The following is a 21260-nucleotide window of genomic DNA, read 5'->3' as shown; positions in this document are numbered from 1 at the left end:
GGAGAGGAGAACTTGGCAGCACAGGAGAAAGGGGTTAAGTGATGGCGGGAGCTCACTGAAGAAATGGGAAGGAATGTGCCCCAAGAAGGGGGAATGGGTGATGGGCCCAAGGAGGACGGCTCCTCTGTGGTAAAAGCGAATGGCTGTTTGTAGGAGATGGAGATGCTCTTGCTGGCGGGAGAAGAGGGGTTGGAAGAGTTCGCATCTCTTTTCTCCATAAAATAGAAACAGTGACCCTTTCATGAAGGTGAGGAAGGCAGCCTGGAAGTGGCTTGCAGGGTTGACCTAGACCTGAGCCTGGGGACCTGGCATCCGTATGTGCCTCCTGCTTCAGGCTGGGATTGGGTCCTGAGTGTGGGTCAGGGCTGAGCCTACAGGTGGGTGGACGACCAGAGCTGTGAGAAGGCCTGTGATCTCTTGCAATGAGACCCTATCACCTCTTTACTGAGAGTCTTGTGTGGGTTTCTCTTTATGTATAGGAGCAAACTCCTTAAGACACAGGTTAGCCGGCCAGTGTGGTTCAGTGGTTGAGCATCGACCCATGAACTAGGGTCGTTTCCTGCCAGGGCACGTGCCTGGGTTGTGCGCTCGATCCTCAGTCGGGGGCATGCAGGAGGCAGACCATCAATGACTCATCGTTGGTGTTTCTATCTCTCTCTCGCTCTCTCCTCCTCTCCCTGAAATAAAAAAACATATATATTTTTAAAAATTACAAAAGAAAAGAAGACACAGGCTGACCTGCCTCCAGCTTTACCACTTTCTCCTTCATTCCAAGCACGTGAGGCTCTAGTCGTGATGAAGAACACGCCATTCCCTAAAACGTCATTGTCATTGTCCGAAGTGCTTTTTCTCTCTTTCCCCTCGCTTCTCTGCTTCGCAAACTCCTACTCAAGGCCCAGTTTAAACGTAACATCATCGCCCTGGCTGGTTTGGCTCAGTGGTGAGTGCATCAGCCTGCAGACTGAAGGGTCCCAGGTTTGATGCCAGCCAAGGGCACGCACCTCGGTGGCAGGCTAGGTCCCCTGGCGCTGGTGGGGGCTTGTGTGGGAGGCAACCAATCGATGTGTCCCTCTCACACCCATGTTTCTCTCTCTCTCTCCCCCTCCCTTCCACTCTCTCTGAAAAGCAATGGAAAAAATATCCTCGGTGAGGGTTAAAAATAAATAAATGTAAAAAATAAAAAAATAAATAAATTGTCCATCCATCCCACTAACATCTATAGACTGTCTACCTTGCTTCATGGGTCACCCTCCTGATCCCACTGCTCTCCACCTCTGTGCACACCTCTGCTTCAGGAAACTCATCTGGACTATTTGAATGGACTCATGGGTTTCAGACTCAGGCAGACTTGTATTTGAAGCCCAGTTTGTGTGACCTTGGGTAGGTCATTTTTCTCCTCTGAGCCTCGATTTTGTCATATGTAAAAAGGGACAATAAAATACCTCACAGGGCTTTTAAGATTCTTTTTTGTTGTTGTTAATCTTCATCCGAGGATATTTTTCCATTGATTTTTAGAGAGTGGAGGTGGGGGAGAGAGAGAGAGAGAAACATCAGTGTGAGAGGGACAGATCGATTGGTTGCTTCCCACACATGCCCCGACCAGGGCCGGAGATCCATCCTGCAACCCAGGTATGAGACCCTTCTGCGCTCTGGCTGATGCTCTAACCACTGAGCCACACCGGCCAGGGCACTTTTAAGATTCTTTAGTGATGGAATGTCAGTGCCATACCAAGGAGCTAGTGCTGCTTGGAGCAGTCAGGACTCTTGGTTGTAAGGGACAGTCTTAATCTTTAAAATGTTTTACAGTTGATTTGTTTGAGTCAGGATCCAAAGTTCACATATTACAGTAGGTTGATATGTTTCTTAAGACTCTTAATGTTTCCCTTCTTTTCTTTTAATGGCATTTATTTGTTGAAGCCAAGTCATTTGTTCTATAAAATTTTCCGCACTCTAGATTTAGGTAATTGCTTCCTTATGATATTATTTAACCTGTTCTTCTTGTTTTTAAATCCTCACTAGAGGTTATTTTTCCCCTTTGATTTTCAGAGAGAGTGGAAGGGAGGGGAGAGGGGGAGAGAGGGAGAGAGAGAGAAACATAGATTGAGAGAGACACATTGGTTGGTTGCTTCCCACACGAGCCCCAACCAGGGCCTGGGATTGAACGTGTAACCAAGGTATGTGCCCTTGACTGGAAATCGAACCCACGACCCTTCGGTTCGCAGGCTGACACTTTAACCACTGAGCCACACCAGCTAGGGCTAACCTGATCTTCTATTTCCCTTATTTACTATAAACTAGTAGTTAGATGTAGAGACTTGATTAGATTCAAGATGATGCTTATGATGGTGACTTCGGTAATAATACTACAAAGGTGCTGTTGCGTATTTATTGCATCATTTTATTGGAGGCACATAATGTCTGGTTGTCCTACTCTTAGTGATGTTAAGGTCAACTGCTGGGTTCTTTTTTTAGGGATCATGGAAATTTGCATATAATTTGGGTATTAGATGATGTTAAGAAATCATCACTAAATTTTTAGGTGTATTTATTTATTACATAATGGTCTTGTGCTTAGGTAAAATAAAAATTCTTATCTGACATACAGTAATATGGATGAATCTTTTTTTTAAATCCTGACCCACAGATGTTTTTTCCATTGCTTTTTCAGAAAGAGTGGAGGGGGAGAGAAAGAGGGAGGGAGAAACATTGCAGTGAGAGAGACACATCGATCGATTGCCTCTCACTCATGCTCCGACTGGGGTGGAGCCTGCAACTGAGGTACATGTCCTCGGCTGGAATCAAACCCGGACCCTTCAGTCTGCGGGCCAATGCTCTAACCGCTGAGCCAAACCAGCCAGTGCAATGTGGATGAATCTTAAAACATTATGCTAGTGAAACAAGCCAGACACAATGTGTATTATTTCATCTGCATGGAACATTCTAGAACAGAAAAAGCTAATTTATACTGACAGAAGCATATCAGTGGTTGCTTGGGCTGAGTGGAAATTTACTGTGGGAGGGCATGAGGAAACTTTTAGGGTTGATAGAAATATTTCACATGTTGATTATGGTGGTAATTACATGAGTATATACATTTGTCAAAATGAATTTAACCATGCATTTAAAATGAGTGTGTTTTATACTGTATGGAAAGAAAGATGTATTTTGTTGTATATAAATAAAGTTGATTTTAAACAGAAATAAAATAAGTTTATAACTAGAATAAAGAGAACCCATTCAAAACAGCCACAAAACTATAATATACCTATTATATAACTATGGGGGGAAATAATCTAATGTTATACAACACCTTTACAGAGAAAATTATAAAATTATATTAAAGAACATAAAAGAACATACAGAGAGAAATACAGAGAGAAATACACCATATTCATGGGTAAAAGTCTCAATATTCTTCCCAAATTAATCTATACAGTCAATGCAATTTCATTAAAAACTCTTGTTTTTTAAAGTCTTTGTGTCTTAGAGGTAAATACTAAAGTATTTAAGTTGAAATGCCACCATGTTTGGGATTTAGGAGATTTCAAGCCCTGGCCGGTGGGGCTAAGTGGCTAGAGCGTTGGCCTGCGCATGGAAGGGCTGCTGGTTCAATCTCTCCTCTGACGTGAGGGAGGCAATTAATCGATGCGTCTCTCTCGCATCGATGTCCCTGCCCTCTCCTTCCCTCCTTTCCCCTCTCTCTAAAAATCAATGGAAAAAATATCCTTGGGTGAGAATTAGCAAACAAAAAAAAGAGAAATTCCAAGAAAATAATGTGGAAGAAGAGATGAATCGGTATTGGTTGTGTGTGGGTAACTGTCGAAGCCCGGTGGCCGGCACATCCTCTCGAAAGGGAGCAGTGCATGCACCTGTAAGCTGAGGACAGGACCTTAGGCTGGGGTGACAGGAGATGGAGAAGCTGCAGTTTCCCACGCCTGTCCAACTCCACCACGCTCTACAGCCTCTTTAGGGTGGGATAGACCAGAGAAGGTCTTGCGGGCCTTGCTGAGGACTTTGGCCTCTATCCCATGTTCAGCATTTCAGTCCCTCTTTACCGAATGACTCTGGCATGTTCGAAGGGCCCCTGGTCCTGTCTCCCTCCTTGGCGGGTGAACCAGTTAGAACTCATTCAGTTGCAAGCGCCAGAAACCCAACTCAAATTTATCATCTAATGCGGAAAAGGAAGTGATGCCTTATGTAACAGGTAAGTCAAGGAGTTCAGGCACAGCCTGATCCAGATACTCACGTGATGTCATGACTATGTCTGTCCTCACGGCTCACCTCTGCAGCTCTCTGTGTGAGGTCATTCTGACTAGCTTTTCCTACATGGTGACAAGATGGTCACTACAAGGGCTGGGCTTACGGCGATCGGCTGGAAGGAGGGGTGTCTCTTTCCCAGCGGCTCCAATAAGTCTGCTTCTCATTACGTAGACTTGAGTCAAATGCCCATCCCTGAACCAATAAAAAAAGGTTGCTTTGACGGGGGAAGCTTGGGCCATGTGCCTACCCTGAGCCTCCTGTTGAACCTCAGGGCCTGCAGGTGGGGAAAGTTTGGTTCCCCAAAGGAAAAGGTGGTAAGATGCTGGGCCAGCAGTACACCCAGCAACGCCCTCCAATACCCCTCACTGGGAGGCGTCGGCCTCTTAAACACACTGAGAGCCTCGTGGCTGAGCCTTCCCTACCCACCACTGAGCGAACCCCCGCCTGCGTTCACTGCCGCTGCTGGCCTGCATCTGCCCCCTGCAGCAGCCCCATACCTGTCTGTCCCCATCCCACTCAGCAGGCCAACTGGAAGGTGAAAGCAGCGTCTGTGCTCCCCCAACCTTTCCCTCTCCAGGCCTGCCACATTCATTGCCTTTGGGGACATGGTTTTCAGGCCCCTCACTGACATGCTTGTCCTCTGCTTGGAAACTAGGTGCTCCAGGGCTGAAGGTGGTGCGTGCCTGGGTCCTTTCTGTGGGATGGAGGTGGTTATCTGCCACTAGGGTATTGTGAGTGTAGCGTATTTATAGCGTTTAGAACAACACCTAGGAGGCACTCAGTAAATGCCAGCTGTTATTCTTATCACTGCAGCTGGGGACTGTACATCGCAGTCGCTGCCCACCCTCTTCAGTCCAGTCCAGGAATGGCTCTCAGGTACAATACAACCCACTGGTTTTCGCAACAGAATATTCTGTAGAACAGTTACGCATACCTTATCTCATTTGAGCCTCAGCTTTGTGAGGGGGGCAGGACAAATCGTATTTATCTCCCATTTGCAGATGAAGAAACGGAAGTTCAGAGAGGTTAGGCCTCTTGCCCAAGGTCACTCAGCAGGGGTGCCAGCAGGAGTCAAACTCACAAAGCACCCTGGTTCTACAGCAGGCCTTTCTTGCCCTCTGGATGTGGTCTCTGAACCCAAGCATGGGCACAAACTTCTTCGTTTTGAGACTGAAGTCTGGGCTTCTGTCCCTGCCTACCTAGCTCCCTTGGAGCTATTTGCTGCTCTCCTTGCGGTAGACTGAGAGTCCCCTGGGGCAGGAACCTGCTCCTTCACCTCTGTGGCCTGGCACAGAGAGGTGACCCATATGCCAAATGATTTCACTTGTCCCCCATGAGGCAGGCAGATCAGATGTGCTCCTAGATGAAGATGTGAGAGCTGAGAGGGTCGGCGGCCCTTCCCAGGCCACCCGTTTGCAGATGTAGGCGCCTGGGCAAGACCCGGGCCTCCTGCGCGCAGGTTGGCAAGGCTGTCCCTCCTGCTCCCCCCGGCCTGGTCCTCTGCCCCGCTCCCCGCCTGTGCGGGACACACGGCACGGCCCCAGCGGGGGTGGGCGTGGGGGCCGCTACGAGGGCCTGAAGGGGCAACGCCGGGGAGCGGGGCGCGGAGGCGGGGAGTAGGCTGAGGGCGGGAGGAGCGGAGTATTTTTGCATTCTGACATTAAAAGTGCCGGTGACATCCTCAGCGGCCGGCCCGCGGCATCTGTTTTGGTTCGGGATCGGCAGCCCCGGGAGCGGAGCCCGCGGACGGGGGGCGGGGAGGCGGCTGCGGGCGGCTGCGGGGGGCGGCCGGGGCGGCGGCTGCGGGGGGCGGGCGGGGCGCCGCGGCCGGGGCGGGGCTCCGCGGCCCGAGAGCTCCGCCCAGAGGGGCGCTGCCAGCGCTCGGAGGCGGGCGGCCGGCTCCTCATTCATTGTCTTGACAAGAGCATCCTCGGCGGCCGTCCCCGGCTCCTCCAGCGCCTTCCTTCTCCTTCTCCCCCTCCTCCGTCTGGGGAGGTCTCAGCAGCAGGTAAGCCTGCGCCCCCCGACGGGGCCCGGGCTCCGCCGCCGGGGCCACCTGTGGGCAGGCTGAGCGCGGCGGCGCCGGCTGCGGGGGCGCACGGGCTGCGGGCGCGCGGCTGCTGAGAGCGGGACGGAGCCCGCGGCCGTGGGTGTGCGTGGGAGGCTGCCTGCGTGGGAGGCTGCCTGCGTGTCCCCGGGCTCCGGGGAGAGGCGAGGGCGGGGGGCCACGGCAGCGGAGATGCAGGTGGGGGTCAGGACACGTGTGGGGCGCTGGCTGTCCCCAGAATGGGAGTCGTCGGGGTGGGGTGGGGGCAGGGTGGGGTGAGCAGAGCAGCTGCCCTGAGCTTGGAGACAGGAAGGGGCTGAGAGCAAAACAAGAAAAGACCAAGTTCCCCTTTCCGTGGTTTCCGGGCCTGGTACCTGCGGTGGGGGAGGCGGCAGGGTGGAGCGATGGCCTTCTGTCCGCCTACCTCCGGTTTGGGGCTCCCGGCTCCCCAAACCTAGGCTTCGCGCCTGGGGTTGATCCCCTGCCCCCAGACTGCTTGTCGTCACACATTGGCACCTGCTCCTCACTGTGAGCCTTCCGGAGACGGAGACCGCAGGGTGGGCACCGGGCTGGAGCCCCAGCGAGGAGGGCCAGGCCCTGAGGTGGGGCCAGCGGGTGAAGCTGGGAGTAGAGCAGAGGCCCTGGCAGCAGGTGCACAGGCCCCTGTGCTCCTCAGGCCCCCTGATCCTGGTACCTGGGGAGCCCGAGGCGGTCCCCTCCGCTTCACTTGCTCTCTGCCCAGCCAATGGGGGAGAACCGTCCTAGCTGGACCTCAGAGAAGTCAGCTGCCTCTCCCTCCTGTGTAGAGTTCCAGTGGGGGGCAGATGGCACTCCGGGCACCTGCTTAAGTGGAGGCGGAGAGGCAGAGGAGTGGGGAGGAGGAGAAGCCCGGACTCGGGCCATCTGCCCATTAGTGGTGCCCGGAGACCTGCTGGGGAAGCCATCCTGACACCAAAGAACGTGGCTCCCGGGCAGGCCCACGTGCTAGTTCCCTCTGTGTGTCCAGCCCTGTGCCAGGAGGCGAGGGGGCCAGCCCTGCCCCTGCCTTTAGGAAGCTCCCCATGTGGGTGTGAGGGATGTGAGGTCTGGACACTGAGGCTGAGAGAAACCCCCTCCACACTGTCAGCGCCGAAGCCCCCCAGTGTGAACCAGCAGAGAGAAAGGCTCTGTCCATCAGCCAGCCCGTTGACAAATCACACCAGGCTCTGCTGCAGAGGCCCAGGGTACAGAAGCAAGGCCTGAGGGGGTGTGGAGAAGGTGGGCCTTGCGGGTTAGCTGGGAGCGAGGAGGGGTGTGGAAGGTGAGAGGAGTGGGAGGGTAGCAGGGTGTCAGTTACAGACGAGAGAGGGGCAGGGAGTCCTGGATGCTGCAGCTGGGGAGTTAGCTGAGACCTTAAACATCAGGCTGAGGGGTGTCCTGGGGGGGACAGGAAGTACTGTAAGGTCTGAGTTGGCCGAAGGGAGAAAAGCTCTCAACCTGTGTGTCCCCCCACACCCCCAACCCCAGGATGAGCCGGCAGGTGGTCCGATCGAGCAAGTTCCGGCACGTGTTTGGACAACCGGCCAAGGCTGACCAGTGCTATGAGGATGTACGCGTCTCACAGACTACCTGGGACAGTGGCTTCTGCGCCGTCAACCCGAAGTTTGTGGCCCTGATCTGCGAGGCCAGTGGGGGAGGGGCCTTCCTGGTGCTGCCCCTGGGCAAGGTGAGCCTCTGGAGCCCTGGGAGCACCAGTCCTCCACCCAAGCTGGCCTCTTCTGGCCATCCAATGATCCCCTGGGGGTCCTGATTAGGTGACTGTCACCAAGCTTTCCAGGGCCACAGTATTGTCATTTATAAAAGTGAGCTGGGCTAAATGAGCCTTAAGCTTTCTCCAGCTCTTAAATGGAAACTGAATCTCAGATGAGAGATGGCATGAGAAGGATCACACAGTGAGTCCTGAGACCCAGGATCTCCCAAGTCAGCCTGGGGCCTTCTCCCCTCAGGAGCACAGAGAGGGATGGGCTGGTGTCTGGGCAGGCCCAGCAGTGCTCTCAGAATTGGGGGGGGGGGGTGTCTCCGGGTCTGGGCCTGTCAGAGCCCTTGGGAACCCAGCAAGTTCTGGCCCCCAACTCCCAGGCAGGGATGATGTAAGAGGGCCCTCTCCTCTGCCCCAGCCCTGCCCTCCTTCTGATCCTGTTCCCACCTCCCCCTGCTGTCTGCTGACCCCATACTTCCAGCACACTCCTGTGCTCTTGCAGGGTGAGACAGGAAGGGGAGATGGGCCCTAAGTTGTTACCTTAAAAGGGCCGATGGAAGCAAAGAGAAGAGGAAGTGGTTGTCAGGGTGGGAGCTGGGCCTGCTCTTCACGCAGGAAGCCCTTCTGCAGCAGCTCTCCCCGGAAGTGGCCATTTCCAGTCCTCTGCTCCTGCCTGCGGGCAGTTATGGCAGATTTCCCAGGACCTCTCCTTTTGGAAGGACCCATGTCCACAGCCCCACCATTCACACACTTGCCTGGGGATGCTAAACCCAATAGTTGACTCCCCCTTCCCCACCACCTGTCCAGGGCCATGGAAGCCTCACTCAGGGAAGCTGGGGTGGGGGCGGGGCCCTCAGGGCACAAATGAGAAACTGAGATAGGGATGGCAGGAACTTAGCCAGGATGTGACAGTAAGTCAGGACCAGGACCTGATGTGGCCCTGGTGCCCAGCCCCCTCCCTCCCCCAATCTGTGCTGCTTGTCTCCAGCCCTTCTGAGTTGCCCTTATGACTCTGGCTTGGGGCAGAGGACCAAACCCTCCCACCCTAGGCCCTGTTCTGCCTCCCAGGATCCCGGGCCTTCCTCTCAGCCTCTGAAGGGGTGGGGAGGTTGGGCTGGGGAAAGCACCTTCCTCAGAGGCCCTGTTGTGCCCTCTAGACTGGACGTGTGGACAAGAATGCGCCCACAGTCTGTGGCCACACAGCCCCTGTACTGGACATTGCCTGGTGCCCGCACAATGACAACGTCATTGCCAGTGGCTCCGAGGATTGCACAGTCATGGTGAGTGGTGGTGGGGACACAGGCAAGGAGGGTGCTCCAGACTAGGATCTGACATTTGGATCTCCCAAGACTCACTTGCCCCTTCTCTGCAGGTATGGGAGATCCCTGACGGGGGCCTGGTGCTGCCCCTGCGGGAGCCTGTCGTCACCCTGGAGGGCCACACCAAGCGTGTGGGCATCGTGGCCTGGCACCCCACAGCCCAGAATGTGCTGCTTAGTGCAGGTGCCTGGGGGGAGGAGAGGGATGGGCTGGCCACCTGACAGCAAGTGGGTAGGCTTATGGCTTCTGACACTGGGGGCATTTCCCAGGCTGTGACAACGTGATCCTGGTGTGGGACGTGGGCACTGGGGCGGCCGTGCTGACGCTGGGCGCGGATGTGCACCCGGACACAATCTACAGCGTGGACTGGAGCCGAGACGGTGCCCTCATCTGCACCTCCTGCCGTGACAAGCGCGTGCGCATCATCGAGCCTCGCAAAGGCACTATTGTAGCTGTGAGTTGCTCTGAACCATGACCCTTGACCCAGGGACCTTTACCCCTCCTACCTACCACCAGCCCGTTGCTAGATGCAGTCCTCTCTTGCCCCTGGCTGGGGTCTGGCCCTTAGGGTGTGTGTATGGGTGCCTGATGGACCACTTCCCTGTCCTTCCAGGAGAAGGACCGCCCTCATGAGGGGACCAGGCCTGTGCGAGCTGTGTTTGTATCTGATGGAAAGATCCTGACCACGGGCTTCAGCCGCATGAGTGAGCGGCAGGTGGCACTGTGGGACACGGTAAGTGCAGAGAATCAGAAGAGCAGGCTCAGTCCCTGCCCTGCCACCGGCCTGGGCCTTATGCCCATGGCTCTGTTTAGCCACCATGAGGTGGGGGTTTCCACTGGTTGGTCTGTAAGGGTCCCCACCCCCATCCTGGGGCCTGACATGGTGCAGCTCATTGTTACTTCCCACCTGTCTCTACAGAAGCAGCTAGAGGAGCCGCTGTCCCTGCAGGAGCTGGACACGAGCAGCGGCGTCCTGCTGCCCTTCTTTGACCCTGACACCAACATTGTCTACCTCTGTGGCAAGGTGGCCCAGTTGAGCAGGGTGTCAGGGGAGGGGGTGGGCAGAGGGGCTTGGAAAGGACCATGGCTGCAGGCATCTGTTGGTGTTGATCTTCCCTTGCACCCACCACCTGCAGGGTGACAGCTCTATCCGGTACTTCGAGATCACTTCCGAGGCCCCATTCCTGCACTATCTCTCCATGTTCAGTTCCAAGGAGTCCCAGCGTGGCATGGGCTACATGCCCAAGCGTGGCCTGGAGGTGAACAAGTGTGAGATTGCCAGGTGACTGATCCCTGACCCTGACCTAAGCATACTCCTTGGGCAGTGCTGACCTCATGCTGACCTTCAGTTCCAGCCCAACTATGCTGTGGGCATTGCTCAACCATCCTGTTTCCACAGATTCTACAAGCTGCACGAGCGGAGGTGTGAGCCCATTGCCATGACAGTGCCTAGGAAGGTGATGCTTCCATGTCCCTCCCTGGGCTCTGGGCTGTAGGGTGGTGGTGTGGCCTAAGCATGCTCCTAACTAGCCTTGGCCTTGCCCACAGTCGGACCTGTTCCAGGAGGACCTGTATCCGCCCACTGCAGGGCCTGACGCTGCCCTCACAGCCGAGGAGTGGCTGGGGGGTCGGGATGCTGGGCCCCTCCTCATTTCCCTCAAGGATGGCTACGTGCCCTCAAAGAGCCGGGAGCTGAGGGTCAACCGGGGCCTGGACACTGGGCGCAAGAGGACAGTACCAGAGGCCAGTGGCACTCCAAGCTCGGTGAGAGGCAGATAGGAGGCTGGAATCAGGATGGGAAGACAGGGTAGGGCAGGGGCTGCTATTGATGTGGTCATGGACCCAGTGGGGGGAGGCTGGCTTTTGAGGCAGCCGAAACTCACAGGGGGCTGGAAGTGGGTAATCCTGAGGCCCCAGAAAACAGGTTTCAGGCTTATAGGCCTGCAGCTCTCTGGGCAGCAGAGTGGCTGAGAAACAGAAAGGCCCAAATCCTGGGGCTCTTGGGAAGAGACTTAGTGGATGCTAGGGTAAGGGAAGTCCAGGATGGAGCTGGGCCTAAAGCAGCTCTGGATCCTCCAGGATGTCGTGTCCCGGCTGGAGGAGGAGATGAGGAAGCTCCAGGCCACGGTGCAGGAGCTCCAGAAGCGCTTGGATAGGCTGGAGGAGACAGTCCAGGCCAAGTAGAGACTCTGGGGCCTTCAGCTGGGCCACAACATCGCCTCCCTCCCGTTCCATGCACATTCCCACTCCTCAGGCTGCAGTGGCAGAGAAAATAATAAAATGGCTTTATTTTCTGATACCTCTCAGACTCTGATGACTGGGCGCCTGAGTGCTGAGTCTGCTGAACTGACACATCCCTGAGCTCCCCCCTCAGAAGCCTTGATGGGATTGCCACATGGCAGGGGCTCAGGGATGCCTCCACATGCCCTAGACAACAGGAACAGGTCGAGTGGGTGGGGGCCACTCCATTCTGGAATGGTTTGGGGGCCTGCTGTTTTCCAGCTGGCAGGTGTGAGCTACTGAAGGCCTGGGGCCACAAGGACTCCCAGGTTTACCCCAAATCTGCCTTTTCTAGTCAACCTCATCAGGTTACGTGCAACTGTACCGACACTGTTGCTTGTGGGAAAATGAAACAACTTTTACGTGACATGTTTCAAACTGTAGGTCCCACAGGTCCTTTTGTAAGGAGAAAGCTTAGAACCAAAGCAACAGCCCAATCCTAGTTTACAGGCGAGGAAACTGAGGGGCTCGCTGAAGGGCAGGTGCTGAGCCATGACTTGTCTTCCCTTCTAGTTTTGAGCCTTCCCTGTGTAGCGCTGCTGCCTCTTGAGCCCTTACTCTGGGTTCTGCCTGGGCCTGGCCCCTGTGCAACAGGGACCAGAATAGACCTGTCAGGTCCTATCGAGTGGGGGCATGGAAGTGAGCTTGATACCCAACTTAGCAGGTGACCGACCCCCTGAGCTGGGACACAGGGCTATTAGGAATGGGTGTCCTGGCCACAGCAGGGTTTGGTTCATAACACACAGGGACAGCAAGGATTCAATGCCGAATTTGCGGCTCCCTCTACCTCTTCAGCATGCCAGAGAAAACCACCTGGGTAGAGAGCTGTGAGGCAGCCTAAGATTTACCCTGTCTAACCATTTTGGTCTCACCCTCTATGCAAGCCACATTACCCTGGGCAAGTCACTTCTTTCGAGGCCTCAGCTGCCCATCTATAACATGAGGAAGGTTACCACAACTCTGAAAACAGTGGGTGGATCCAATCAGGGGTGTGATAGAATCAGAAAATCTGGAGCCTGGGCCTATTAGAGGCCACACCAAGCCCAGGGAATTCTCCAGTGAGCCAAAAACCACATCAGCATCCCAGCTGTTGGAGAGCCCCCGCTGGGGTACCCTGTCTCTGAGGGAACCTGCAGGGGAACTGTGGAATTCCATTATGCTTCTGACATTGGGGTGACATTGGCAAGAGGGAAAGGTTAAGCTGGCCAGCACCCTGAAACCCTGAGCACTTTCTCATCTGTTCATCTTGAAGGCTGGAACACCTACTTAATAAAGGGGTGGGTTGGTTGGGTAAGGCAGTACTCCTAAGAGTCTTCCAAAGAATTAGAGAAAAGCCCTGTGAGGCCTGTCATGAAAGGGATTTTAAGGACCGAACTTCCACTTTATAAGTTGGGACACAGAGGCCTATGTGTGGAGAGGGACTTGCCCAAGGTAAAACAATGGAGAGTGGCTGGGCAGGGAGAAGCCAGGCCCTGGACAGCCTCAGTGCCCCTCCCACAGACAACACATCAACACAGAAGCTGGCCCTGATTAATAATTTAATGGCTGTGCAGGTCCTGGTCCTTTATTTCTGCCGCTCACGGGCCCACTGCTCTGGGGTCAGCGTTTTCTGTTCAAAGGCATGGATATGCGGGAGCTCTTCTGCTAGGCACGAGTTCACCAGCCTGAGGGAGAGATGGGGTTAGGTAATGGCAGGGGCCTGAGTCCCAGTCCCAGAAGCTAGGTTGACCCAGGAGGCTGGAGATGTCCCCAGGTTGTAGTCCCCAGGACCTGGGAAAAAGAGGCAGAGGGCCTAAGCCTCAATGCTCAATCCAGGGGTCGAGAAGGCTGAGTCTTTGGGGTTGTAGCCCACAGTGCTAGGCCGCATTGGCGGGGGTGAGGGAGTTGGGTTGCAGGGGGGTGGAAGGGGCGGGGTTGTGGTTCCAGAGCTGGGACCCCGCTGAGCGAGGTGTTCTCCGGCCTCACCGGTGTCTCTGAAGCAGCGGCTTCCCCTCGAACTTGGCCGACACCACCAGGACTCGGAAGCTGGACGCGCAACGGTTGGGAGTCGTGTCCTCCACTTCCTATGGGGCAGAATCGTGTGGGTGGTGCCAAACCATCCACCCAGAAGCCCTTTTCCCCTCGCCGGGTGAATCCAGGGCGCTCAACTCACCACGTGCTCTGCCTCCAGGTTCCTCTGCAGCTTTTCCCGGAGGTACTCGGCGCTGAGTTCCATTGCAGCAGACCGGGCGGCCAGCAGCCCAGCTGGGGATAACCCCAGATCCCGCGCGGGAGACACTACTTCCACCTTTACTGGCGCAACTTCCGCTGAGGCCTTCACTTCCGCCCTTACTAAAGCGTCCGTAAACCCAGCACTTCCGCCCTCACGCAAGCCCAGCTTGCTAACCGTCCTCACCGCCAGCCAGCCAATCAGAGTCTGCACGCGGGCGGGCCCGGCCCCCAGCCGCCGCTAATTGGTGTCCGCCGCCTGCGCAGCAGCCTGGGCTCCGCGGGCGGGTTTGGACACCTTAGCTCCTGTGAGGAAAGGGTGCACGAACCCGCACGCACTGCCGCATCCTCTAGGGTGCGGAATCGCCCCCAAACTCTTTTTCGTAGACAAGTATATTGCGGCCCTGGCAGCCCGACCCGTCCCGAGGTCAGAGGCCACAGCCATCAACCCACATGTCCCGATGGGTCTCTCGGGAGGCGCGACGAGGCCCGGGCGCTTTTTTGGCGTCTACCTGCTCTATTGCCTGAACCCGCGGCACCGGGGCCGCGTCTACGTGGGGTTCACCGTCAACCCCGCTCGTCGGGTCCAGCAGCACAACGGGGGCCGCAAAAAAGGCGGGGCCTGGCGGACCAGCGGGCGCGGGCCCTGGTGAGAGGGGGCGGGACGCTCAAAAGGAAGGCTGCGCGGAGCCCGCGGGGGAGGTCGGCGACAATGGGTGGGGTCGGGCCTGCGGGGGCTGGTGACGGGGGTGGGCCCGGCTCGGTGGAGGAGCCTGTGGGGGGAAGACTCGGTGTGGGATTCGGGGCGGGGCTCGGTAGGAAGGGGGCTGATGATTTAGGCTGGGTCCGGCGACGGGGTGTTGGTGAACAAGGCTGGGATGGAAGATGGAGAGCCTAGGAAAGAGGCACCGAGGAAGGCAGTTAAGTCCCTGTGACTGGAGGTGGAGCCCGAGGTGGGCAGGTGCGAGGGATGGACCACTAAGAAGGGGCAGGGCCTCCCGGACAAGACTGGGCGCCGGCTGTGAGGACTACAACTCAATGAACGCGGCGAGGGGACTCGGCTTGTCATGGGGTGGGGCGGCGGGTCACAGGCTGCGCCTTGGTTCTTTCGCAGGGAGATGGTGCTCATAGTGCACGGCTTCCCTTCCGCCGTGGCCGCCCTTCGGGTAAGGAAGGAGACAGGGGTGGCGGGAAGATGGGCTGGGGCTTGGGGCCCTCGCTGGGCGGCCCTGAAGCCCTCCCTCCTGCCCGCAGTTCGAGTGGGCCTGGCAGCACCCGCAGGCCTCGCGCCGCCTGGCCCACGTGGCTCCACGCCTGCGAAACGAGGCCGCCTTCGCTTTCCACCTGCGCGTCCTGGCGCACATGCTGCGCGCGCCGCCCTGGGCGCGCCTCCCGCTCACCCTGCGCTGGCTGCGCGCCGACTTCCGCCAGGAGCTCTGCCCGCCGCCGCCGCCGCACGTGCCGCTGGCCTTCGGGCCGCTGCCGCCCCGGGTGCTGGCCTCCAAGGGTCCCGCGAATCCCTTTGCTGACCCCGAGCCCCAGCCGGATGAGGACGCTGAGGCCCCCTGCACCCTGTGCGGGCGCGCGCTCCAGGTTAGAGGCTGCACCTGGTCTCCAGGTTGAGGCAGGTCTAGAGTTCAGACGACTTAGGATCAAGCTGTTTATTGAAGGATCGCGCAGCTCACTGACATCTTTGGCCACTCTGCTTCTATCTCTAAAATGGGGACGATAATACTTGTGGCCATTCCTCGACATCGACATCAGTACATTCCTGCTGGGGACCTTCGCCCTTCTTTCACGGGCAAGTTCTTCCTTAGACCCTCCAGTTTTGATAAAATGCCACTTCTCCATGAGGTCTTTCTTGGCTCTCTATCTAAAATTGCAACTTTATTGGTACTGCTTTTCTTAAAAAAAAAAAAAATGTTTTTATAGATTTCAGAGAGAGAAAAAGGGAGAGGGAGAAACATTATTAGGTTGCCTCCTGCATGCCCCCTAGTGGGGATGCACCCGGCAACCCAGGCATGTGCCCTGACCTGGAATGGAACCAGTGACGCTGTGTATATGGGACGACACTCAACCGACTGACCCATACCAGCCAGGGCTCCTTTTTTAAAAGGCTTAACACTGTCTGACATATCATGTACAGTTGACCCTTAAACAACATGAGGGCTAGGGGCGCTGAACCCGTGCAGTCAAAAAGCAACGCGTAACTTTTTACCCCCCCCCCCAACAGCCCTCCGTGGGTACCCATAGGGGACTGGTTCCAGTACCCCTTACCCCCTCGGATTTTCAAGTCCCTTATATAAAATGGCATAGAACAGTGCATACAGTTGGCCCTCTGCATCTGTGGGTTCCCAGTCCTGGATCAAAAATATTGTTTTTAATCTGTGGTTGGTTGAATCTGCAGATGCAAAACCCAGGGATATGGAGGGCCCACTGTGTATTTATTGGGGGGAAAAATCCATGTATAAATGGTCCCCTGCAGTTCAAACCCATGTTCTTCAGGGGCCAACTGTACTTTATTATCAGTCTCTTCCACCCCTCCCATACTAAACTCCACAAGGGTAGGTAGAATGGTTTGGTACAGAGCAGGTGGCAAATAAATAGTATATTAACAGGTGATAGGTTTGACTTCCACTCATAGTAAATGTAAGTTAATTGGGTACTGTTACACACTGCTAATCTAGGGGAATACATTCTGAGAAATGCATCCTTAGGTGATTTTGTGGTATGAACATTACAGAGTCCACTTACATCCAGATGGTACCACCTCCTACTCACCTAGGCTCTGTGATATACTTCTGTCATATATGTGTTCCTCGTTAACTGAAATGTTATGTGGCATGTGACTGTACTTGCCATTCAGAGATTTAGTTCCTTACTTAGCCTGTGAGGAACTCTAGGTCTAGCTGCAGTGGCCATTCTGTTGTAGAATCACTTCTAATACTCAGAGAAAATTGGCCAGCTTAGTCCTCATGGGCAAGTATTTTAACCCCTCCATGCCTGTTTCTTCATCTATAATATACATTGCCTCATAGGGTTGTTTTAGGCAAAGTCCTTGGAATGGTGTCTGGTCCATAGAAATTCTTTGAGTGTTAGCTATATCACTACCTCCCATTTTCTCTTACCTGCCTGTGCTCTGACAGGATGAAGAAGGCCCCCTGTGCTGTCCCCACCCTGGCTGCTCCCTAAGGGCCCACATGATCTGCCTGGCAGATGAATTCCTGCGGGAGGAACCAGGGCAGCTTCTGCCCCTAGAGGGCCAATGCCCTGGGTGAGTCCAACTCCCCTACCCCAGCCTGGTTTACCTCTGGGAAGACGGTGCCCAGTTGTCCAAGTCTAGGCCCAGGGCATCTGAGTCCTCATCTTGGCACCCAGGGCCTAGCTTGGAGGAGGTTTGTGATCCTGACTCTATCTCCTACCAACTGCACCCCTTGGTAGCTGCAAGAACTCACTGCTGTGGGGAGACCTGATCTGGCTGTGCCGGATGGCCACTGAGGAGGAGGAGGAGGACTTGGAATTAGAAGAAGTAAGAGGTGGTTTTGGACCCTACCCCATCCCATCCCCTAGGCTGCCTTTGACCACCCTTCTTGTCTCCACAGGAACACTGGACAGACATGCTGGAGATCTGATCCTCAGCATCCCCAACGCTCTACCCATTCCTTTTCTGGGCCACTTCCCTTGGAGCCTGGGCAGTTTTTACTTGAGTACAATAAAAAGTATGAGTTAAGGGTACATTCTGGAATTTGCCAGTATGTGTGTGTGTGTAGCTAGGAGGCAGAGGCCCTGCCAGCCACTGGGCCTGAGGAGAACAGAGGAGGGGGGGGGGGGGCACTGACCCCAGCATGAACCGGCCTCTCTGCTTGAGGCCTCTCTGCATCAGCTTTCCCCAGCCTGCCTCTGATGTCACAGTTCTTGAGGGCTTAGGAGACTCATACCCTTGACTTGCAGCTCACCTACCTCCAGGGCCCCGCTTGACTTTGGACTTTAATCCAAATAGTAAGGACAAAGGTCAAGCTCCGTTCAAATCCAGGGGGGAAAAAGCACCTTCTGGGGGACTGTTCTTCCACCATCTGAGTGAGGCCCCGTGGGACCCGTGGGATGGGGCTCACACCCAGAGTTATGCAACTCCAGCGCTCTTGCTCTTTCCCATCCTGTGCTGCCTCAAAGAGAGCCCATGGAGCAGTGCCCTGCCCCAAACCCCATCACCCCATCCACATGAACCCTTGGTATCTTTAGACTGGCTTAGAGCCACTCCTCTGTCCTCTGAGACTGGGTTTATTAGAAAAAGCTACTGGCCTGCCTGCAGAACTGGAGTTTTGAGTGTAAGTCAGGACCAGGATTATAGCTTAAAAAAAAAAAGAAGAAAACTATTAAGCCCTTTTGTCTAGATTCAGGCTTTTATTTTCTACACACTGAACCCACATCTTGGGTTTTTAGGCCAGTCTAATCCTGGCTTCAGCTGGGGTGCTAAGGAGGGTAGCAGAGAGGGGCCTGCCTACCCCAAACTCCACCCTTTCCAGATCCCTCCCACTTTGGATTTATAAAACATTCACTTCTGAGCAAGTGTGCACTCAGTGTACTGCACTCACGCTAAGCGACAGCACAGGATAGCCACAAGGCCAAAGTCTGGAGAGGACTGGTGAGTGCTAGGATGGGGTGGGCTGGGCTGGGCCAGACCTCCCTCACCCTGCACTGTTAGCTCCTATTGCTTGATTTCCATTCCTGCCTCTAATGACCCTGCCCTTTCCCCCATGGAAATCCCAGCTCATTCTGACACCAACTCCAGCCCGCTGGAATCCCTCCTTCCCTCTTCTGCTGAATTATCACAGTTTTGCTCCTTCACACACCAGACTTTGGCTCCCCAAACAAGCTCACTTGCTCAATTGGCTGTGTTTATGTCTGTGCCAAGATGGAACAGATACAGGACACCTCCCGCCCGCCACTGGAGTATGTGAAAGGGATCCCTCTCATTAAATACTTTGCAGAGGTGGTGGGGCCACTGCAGAGCTTACAACCCAGGCCCGATGACCTACTCATCATCACATACCCCAAATCTGGTAGGTGATGAGGTTGGGCTGCAGTCCCCCACCTTGGGCCAGCAGGGGTGTGCCCTCAGCCCTGCTTACTTCTCATTTTCCTCCCCAGGCACCACCTGGGTCAGTGAGGTCCTGGACATGATCTATCAGGGTGGCGACTTGGAAAAATGTCAGAGAGCCCCCATGTTTATCCGGGTGCCCTTCCTTGAGTTCAAGGGTCCAGGATGTCCCTCAGGTATGTGGTGGGGTGCTGGGGACAAGTGAAGTGGAGGGAGGGAGGACCCAGGCTCCAGCACACTAGACCTTTCCTACCCATGGCTTAGGTCTTGAGGTTCTGAAAGATACACCAGCCCCACGGCTCCTCAAGACACATTTGCCCCTGGCTCTGATCCCCCAGGCCCTACTGGATCAGAAGGTCAAGGTGAGTGGCAGAGGAAGCTAGAGAAAAGGGCTGCTGGGGCGATCCTAGCTTTGGCTCTATCTTCTGGGAGGGTCTCCTTCCTCAAGCCTGGTCTCATCTTAAAGAGGGAGAGGTCCTCAGCCTCATGCTCTGGTGGGGTCAGGTGGCCAGGGAAAGTGAGTCTCTTTGCAGGGTCTGGGTGCTCACAGGCCTCTGGAGGAGGGGCTGGCGGGAACCCTGCACGCCTTGTTCCAAATCTGGGTCCAGTGGCATTGAGAGGATTGTATTAGTATAAAATACAGTTCCTGAGGCCAGCCAGGACTCTGGCCTCAGAGCAGGGTTTAAATCTCAGCTCAGTAACACCCATACCATGGGAAGTCAAGCAAGTCAGTCTCTGAGACTGTTTCCCTCTTGACCAAACCAGGAGAAAACCTCCATGACAGGAATGCTCTGAAGGGTGGAATGTTATGCTTAGAAGATCGTACAGTGTCTGGTGTGCTGTCCGGTGATGATGCGGTGCGGGGGAGGGGGTGTCTTTGGCCTCTACAGGTGATCTATGTTGCCCGAAACGCGAAGGATGTGGCTGTCTCCTATTACCACTTTTACCGCATGGTCCAGTTGAACCCTGACCCTGGCACCTGGGACAGCTTCCTAGAGAAGTTCATGGCTGGGGAAGGTGGGCCTGACTCTGGAGGAAGGAGTGGGTGGAGCTGGGGGCAGCCAGCTAAAACTAATACCAACGTCGGTTCATGCCCTTTGCCCTTTTCCCCAGTGTCCTATGGGTCATGGTACCAGCATGTGCGGGAGTGGTGGGAGCTGAGGCACACCCACCCTATTCTCTACCTCTTCTACGAAGACATGAAGGAGGTGAGACCACTTGCTACCACTCCCTCCATGTTGCATGTGGGGTGGCAGGAGCCTCATGGGGACCTGCCAAGGCCCTCTAATCCCCCCTTCCCTATGGCAGCCCCCTACTGGTACTAGACCCCCCACCTCACCTTCCCTGCCTAGAGCTTCAGTGCCACCTGGGCAGCACACTGTACAGCTCTTATTTCCTAGTGCCTCAGTCAGTGCCATGTGTAGCCACTGATTCTCCTTTTACTGCTACTTCTCCTTGAGGCCACAGTTATGACAGAAGACTGTCCCTGCCCTCACCTGTAAGGAACCAGACACAGCTTAATAGATCACAACTTAATAGGGCAGGAAGCAATTAACTTTGCCCCAGGGACAGAGGACAGAGCACCAGAATCAAGGAGCAGGGTGGGATGTGGCCATGACTTTGGGCAGGGCCCTCCCTTTTGTTTGTTCAACAAACAAGCCAAGCCCCCACTGAAGAGCGCCTCTGCTGCTCCAGGACCCCAAAAGGGAGATTCGGAAGATCCTGGAGTTCTTGGGACGCTCCCTGCCAGAGGAGACCGTGGATCACATTGTGCGGCACACATCGTTTAAGGAGATGAAGAACAACCGCATGGCCAACCACAGCACCGTTCCCACTGAAATCATGGACCACAGCATTTCCCCCTTCATGAGGAAAGGTGAGCGTCCACCAGGAGGGGCATCTGGGAGGCGAGGGCGGGAGCAGAGGCTGGAGCTGCCCTGAGCCACTCTGGGCCTCCCTGTGGCCAGGACTTCCAGGCTCCCTCCTTCCCTCCCACTCCCACAGGCGTCACAGGGGACTGGAAAACCATGTTCACTGTGGCCCAGAATGAGCGCTTTGATGCCGACTATGCTGAGAAGATGGCAGGCTGCAGCCTCGAGTTCCGCTCTGAGCTGTGAGCTGTTCATGGGATCGCTGCAGAGGGCGTGGTGTGAAAGCAGCCCGGCAGTGGCCTCGGAATAAAGTACAGTTTGTGTTGCATGGAGTGTCTCTATTGGAAGCAAAGCAAACCTGAGCCAGAGAGTTAATGCCCCAAGTGAGGCCCCAGCAACCCAACTTGCCATATGCGGGGAGGGGTGAGAACAGTCTAGA

The 21260-nt window shown here is 55.4% G+C and overlaps 4 protein-coding genes across 7 annotated transcripts; 3 read left to right on the top strand and 1 right to left on the bottom strand.

The window, feature by feature from the left end:
- Positions 1-6127: 6127 nt before the first annotated feature.
- On the top strand, positions 6128-11769 carry CORO1A (coronin 1A). The gene is made up of 11 exons (XM_087815157.1): positions 6128-6268; positions 7814-8012; positions 9203-9325; positions 9418-9547; positions 9634-9818; positions 9978-10097; positions 10284-10388; positions 10501-10646; positions 10764-10821; positions 10913-11128; positions 11444-11769. Exons 2-11 carry the CDS (start codon positions 7815-7817, stop codon positions 11546-11548), a joined length of 1386 nt encoding a protein of 461 aa, XP_087671283.1. The 5' UTR covers positions 6128-6268; position 7814; the 3' UTR covers positions 11549-11769.
- A 1403-nt stretch (positions 11770-13172) lies between these two features.
- BOLA2B (bolA family member 2B) lies at positions 13173-13932 on the bottom strand. The gene is made up of 3 exons (XM_016218542.2): positions 13797-13932; positions 13610-13707; positions 13173-13308 (listed from the first exon to the last, which is right to left on the bottom strand). The coding sequence occupies exons 1-3, from the start codon at positions 13857-13859 to the stop codon at positions 13209-13211; spliced, it is 261 nt and encodes an 86-aa protein (XP_016074028.2). The 5' UTR covers positions 13860-13932; the 3' UTR covers positions 13173-13208.
- Positions 13933-14135: 203 nt separating this feature from the next.
- Positions 14136-17602, top strand: SLX1A (structure-specific endonuclease subunit SLX1A). 3 transcript variants are annotated; one of them, XM_087815779.1, is made up of 6 exons: positions 14136-14501; positions 14967-15018; positions 15107-15445; positions 16999-17126; positions 17294-17381; positions 17455-17581. In XM_087815779.1, the coding sequence occupies exons 1-6, from the start codon at positions 14314-14316 to the stop codon at positions 17482-17484; spliced, it is 825 nt and encodes a 274-aa protein (XP_087671905.1). In that variant the 5' UTR covers positions 14136-14313; the 3' UTR covers positions 17485-17581. The 3 variants fall into 3 exon arrangements, with proteins under 3 accessions (XP_087671905.1, XP_087671904.1, XP_087671903.1); XM_087815778.1 differs by having other exon boundaries at positions 17294-17602; XM_087815777.1 differs by lacking the exon at positions 17455-17581 and having other exon boundaries at positions 14232-14501; positions 17231-17384.
- Positions 17603-18405: 803 nt separating this feature from the next.
- On the top strand, positions 18406-21216 carry LOC107541501 (sulfotransferase 1A1). Of its 2 annotated transcripts, none has more exons than XM_016218582.2 (8): positions 18406-18494; positions 18765-18912; positions 19001-19126; positions 19215-19312; positions 19841-19967; positions 20064-20158; positions 20646-20826; positions 20955-21216. In XM_016218582.2, exons 2-8 carry the CDS (start codon positions 18765-18767, stop codon positions 21065-21067), a joined length of 888 nt encoding a protein of 295 aa, XP_016074068.1. In that variant the 5' UTR covers positions 18406-18494; the 3' UTR covers positions 21068-21216. The 2 variants fall into 2 exon arrangements, with proteins under 2 accessions (XP_016074068.1, XP_016074070.1); XM_016218584.2 differs by having other exon boundaries at positions 18426-18494; positions 18706-18912.
- The last annotated feature ends 44 nt before the right edge of the window (positions 21217-21260 follow it).

Source organism: Miniopterus natalensis, chromosome 3 (genome assembly GCF_054644295.1).
Source record: "Miniopterus natalensis isolate mMinNat1 chromosome 3, mMinNat1.hap1, whole genome shotgun sequence".
NCBI classification, from domain to species: domain Eukaryota; kingdom Metazoa; phylum Chordata; class Mammalia; order Chiroptera; family Miniopteridae; genus Miniopterus; species Miniopterus natalensis.
This window is presented reverse-complemented; position numbering and strand designations above follow the sequence as displayed.

Bases quoted from the DNA above. Each gene is read 5' to 3' on its own strand.
- CORO1A (XM_087815157.1), top strand. From the start codon at position 7,815: ATGAGCCGGCAGGTGGTCCGATCGAGCAAGTTCCGGCACGTGTTTGGA. The intron at 9,326-9,417 runs GTGAGTGGTGGT...CCTTCTCTGCAG, and splicing joins CCGAGGATTGCACAGTCATG to GTATGGGAGATCCCTGACGG. The intron at 9,548-9,633 runs GTGCCTGGGGGG...GGCATTTCCCAG, and splicing joins GAATGTGCTGCTTAGTGCAG to GCTGTGACAACGTGATCCTG.
- LOC107541501 (XM_016218582.2), top strand. From the start codon at position 18,765: ATGGAACAGATACAGGACACCTCCCGCCCGCCACTGGAGTATGTGAAA. The intron at 19,127-19,214 runs GTATGTGGTGGG...CCCATGGCTTAG, and splicing joins GGGTCCAGGATGTCCCTCAG to GTCTTGAGGTTCTGAAAGAT. The intron at 20,159-20,645 runs GTGAGACCACTT...CTGCTGCTCCAG, and splicing joins TCTACGAAGACATGAAGGAG to GACCCCAAAAGGGAGATTCG.
- SLX1A (XM_087815778.1), top strand. From the start codon at position 14,314: ATGGGTCTCTCGGGAGGCGCGACGAGGCCCGGGCGCTTTTTTGGCGTC. The intron at 15,019-15,106 runs GTAAGGAAGGAG...TCCTGCCCGCAG, and splicing joins CCGCCGTGGCCGCCCTTCGG to TTCGAGTGGGCCTGGCAGCA. The intron at 15,446-16,998 runs GTTAGAGGCTGC...GTGCTCTGACAG, and splicing joins TGTGCGGGCGCGCGCTCCAG to GATGAAGAAGGCCCCCTGTG.
- BOLA2B (XM_016218542.2), bottom strand. From the start codon at position 13,859: ATGGAACTCAGCGCCGAGTACCTCCGGGAAAAGCTGCAGAGGAACCTG. The intron at 13,708-13,796 runs GTGAGTTGAGCG...TCTGCCCCATAG, and splicing joins ACCTGGAGGCAGAGCACGTG to GAAGTGGAGGACACGACTCC. The intron at 13,309-13,609 runs GTGAGGCCGGAG...TCTCTCCCTCAG, and splicing joins CCGCTGCTTCAGAGACACCG to GCTGGTGAACTCGTGCCTAG.